Genomic DNA, 3,507 nt, shown 5'->3' with positions numbered 1-3,507 from the left:
TAACGGAAATTAAAAGGAATGTGGTTCAGGGAGGGGCGGCTTTTAGGTGTGTTTGCCTTCATTTTGCGGAAGCGGTTTTGAAATTTGAGCTTTGTAATGCAATATTACACAATAACGACACGTGGTCAGAAAAAAGTCTTAATTATCTGACGTTTGTTATTATTAGAAACTACCAATGACTGCACTGTGTGTGAGAACTTGCAAATGATAGAACTGCATCCAATCTCTAGAACTCATCAGATGTGCACCTCTGGGAAATTCAGCTTGCCTCAGGTCCCTCCCCACCCATCTAATGCATTTACTAATTTGCAAGAAGTAAAATCCCACTGAGATTATTCACTTTAATGTCATTCTTAACTAACTGAATATTTCTTGCAACGTTTCGGGAATTGAAACTAATACTTAACTATGCATTGAAAACATAAAAAGGTAAATCTGTCACAAAGTTTAAAGCAGGGGTGTCAAACTCAATCGCACAAGGGGCAAAATACAAAACTCACCTTAGGTCGCGGGCCGAATAGGATAAATATTTATTGAACACTCTAAAATTTAATATTTTAAACCGTAAGTTTTTAACAATTATGAACTAGATACCTGCAATAATGCTAGTGTGAATACTGTAAGCTGAATTTGGCCGCTGAAGATGCTAATGCTGATAGCTGAAGACGCTGAAATTAATTGCTGAAAACGCTGAAGTTGGTAGCTGGAATTCCTGAAGTTGTTGACTGTTGTTGCTAGCAAGTTGATAACCAGCTAAAATATAAATAATTAAAAAAAAACAAAAAAAAAAAAACAACTTACTTTAGACAACATAGTTAGCATGTAGCTGAAAAAAATAGCTAAACTCCTAAAACCTGAAAAAAGGCTTATTTAACTCTAAAACGGCCTAAAAACATTTTAAAAAAGTGAAAAAAGCCTGAATTAGACAAAACATCTAGCATCTAGCTGAAATATTAGCTAAGCTCCAAAAATGCCTAAAAAAAACTTAGTAAAAGCCAAAAAATTCCAAAAAGCTAGCAGAATGCCAATTTTTAAAACTAGAAAACTGTAACTATTTAACATAATTATGAACAATAAAAAGGCAGGAATATTATTCCAGAATAAATCGATGTAAACCTTAAACAATTTTCAATATTTTACACTCCATACAATATATATTTTGTCAAAATTATACAAGTTAGAAATAAGCACAAGATAACATCGGGCCATTAAAAACAATAAAATAAAATGATCTGGAGGGCCGTATCCGGCCCCCGGGCCTCGTCTTTGACACGTGGTTTAAAGGGTTTACTGCTTGTGGCAGTCAACCAAGAAGGATCTAAAGCTCACTTGCGTTACTATTGCTTTCCTTGAGCAAAAATGTTTGTGTAAATCTCTGTTCATGTTAAAACGGATCGTGTTCAATCAGTTAATTTTTAAGGGGAATCAGCTGTAAATAATTTACAGCCTGTTATCTTGAGAATCAATATAAATGCAAACTAGAATAGCTGACTTGAAGAACACAGGGTATTTGAGACGGGTCTGGATAGAAATGAATAAATCAACAAAGGATTAGACTTCAAATCTCTTTTCTCCCTTTTCAGAAACTGCACTTTTTGCATGTAAATGAGGTGTTCTGCTGACATGGGTCCTGATCAGAAGTCATAATACAGTTCTCCAAAAATGTCTGGAAATCAACAGAGAGGCTCTTATTCTTTCAGTTTCCAGCCATGTTTCTGAGCTCATTTATTTGATTATCCATTTGCTTCCACCCTTCTCTCTCATCTTGCCTCCAGCTCATACTGAGCCAATTAATTTCTCTGCACTTCATCTCAATCATTCATGCCTTGTGTCCAATATATACATCCTCGGTTGTACCACACGCTGTTTGCATCTCATATGCCTTCGTCACCCTCACACCATCCTATTGTTGATCATAACAGCAATGTGGGCATGAATAAAAGATTCAAATCTGTGTGTTTATATTTATGAACAAGTGCCAGACAGAGTTGAGTAATAATATTACTTATTGATGTGGCCTGCACCAACTGCCCTGGAGGGTTTGTGCGCGCGTGTGCCTCCTACCTCGTTGCCGTACATCATGAGGTGGTGGGTGGTAATGAGGGCTTTGAAGACCACCACCCAGCTGGAGTTGGCAGTGCGCTCAAAAAGCGTGTCCGCCAGCTGGGGAATGTTCACGTTCATCTCATTGGTGCAGTGGATTAGATCTGGTTCATGAAAAGATAAAAAAAAAAAAAAACAGTCACACAGGAGCAGAGAACAGAGGAAACAAAGCATTTTGATAAAGACTATGGGTAGAAGTTACAAAGAACAACTTAATAGTGTATTTTGGCCAAATAACCCGTGCAAATGCCTCTTTAGGAGCTTGTTCTTAATGTTTTGACCATCTCTTTGCAGACGAGCGAGATTTCCAAAGGCGTTTCATTTGGATTTAAAGGACAATAACAGTGTCTTTATTGTCATCATTACTGTTTTAAACCTTTATTTCTATCGTTGCCTCAGCAACTAAATTAATAAAAATTAACAATAAATGCCAATAACACTTCTAGTTCTAGGATCCTTGAATTTCATTGGGGAAAGCAGTTTAAGACGTAGACACCTGTTGTGCTTCCTCCCATTGTCCAAAAACATGCTTCATAGGTTAATTGGTTACTCTAAATTTGTTCCTAGGTGTAAATGTTGTAAACGTTTGCCTGTTCTTTTGGTCATTTTGCATATTCTTTTGACCTAATCTTTTCTTTTTTTGGGGATTCACACATTTTTATTTTGATCTTTTGTTTAAAAAAAACTGATTTTTGGTGTGAAAAAATGACAATTTGGAATAGAGTTTTTTTTTTATTTTTTAAAAGATTCAAATTCATTGTGGAATTTTGTACAGTATTAGGAAAAATATCTAAAAAATGAATAAATAAAATAATGGGTTGTACTAAAAAGATGGATGCCAAGCATTACCACAAACGCTTAATGATCGATTAATCAAGCAAATGTAAAGTAGAAAGAAAGCTCCACACTACTTGGGGTTAAGGCTGTAAAACCCTTACTGCTCTTCTCAAACTGGCATAAACCTTTTGAAACTTTTTTCTCTTGTGTAAACTCTCAAAGTGCAAACCTTCATATAAAAATAAATCCAGGATTAGTGTAGTAGTAGTAGTAGTGTACGGTTGACAGGGCGCCGAGAAGATTGTCAATGGTCAAGTCAGGATGCAGAATACAATACTCTATAGAAAAAAATTAAATCTGCCATATTTGAGAGTGTTGAAAGGTTATAGGAAGGTAACACTGTATATGTAAAAACTGCACTGGAAACCAGAAGCTGAGTTTTTTTGTAAATCAGTTAGATTTATACAGCTCGATTACGCTGTAAATGAATAAAACCAGTCCATTCTCTGTGTGACGAGTGAGCAGACATTTAGAAGTTTGATTCCCCCCACAGCGTGCTGTATTTATGTGAAAGCAGTCAACCTACATAAAATAAGCAAAAAATGTAAGTCAAACACAATTAATCGA

The 3,507-nt window shown here is 35.7% G+C and overlaps 1 protein-coding gene across 4 annotated transcripts in view; it reads right to left on the bottom strand.

Moving 5' to 3' along the window:
* The window catches only part of si:ch211-200p22.4 (phosphatidylinositol-binding clathrin assembly protein), a 76,284-nt gene that overhangs the window by 53,478 nt on the left and 19,299 nt on the right, over positions 1-3,507 (bottom strand). For all 4 annotated transcript variants that reach the window (XM_024288372.2, XM_036216704.1, XM_036216706.1 and 1 more), the window contains one exon: positions 2,065-2,207. In XM_024288372.2, the coding sequence (XP_024144140.1) occupies positions 2,065-2,207 (143 nt within the window). The remainder of the gene's footprint in view (positions 1-2,064; positions 2,208-3,507) is intronic.

Source organism: Oryzias melastigma, linkage group LG18 (assembly GCF_002922805.2).
Source record: "Oryzias melastigma strain HK-1 linkage group LG18, ASM292280v2, whole genome shotgun sequence".
NCBI lineage: Eukaryota > Metazoa > Chordata > Actinopteri > Beloniformes > Adrianichthyidae > Oryzias > Oryzias melastigma.
This window is presented reverse-complemented; position numbering and strand designations above follow the sequence as displayed.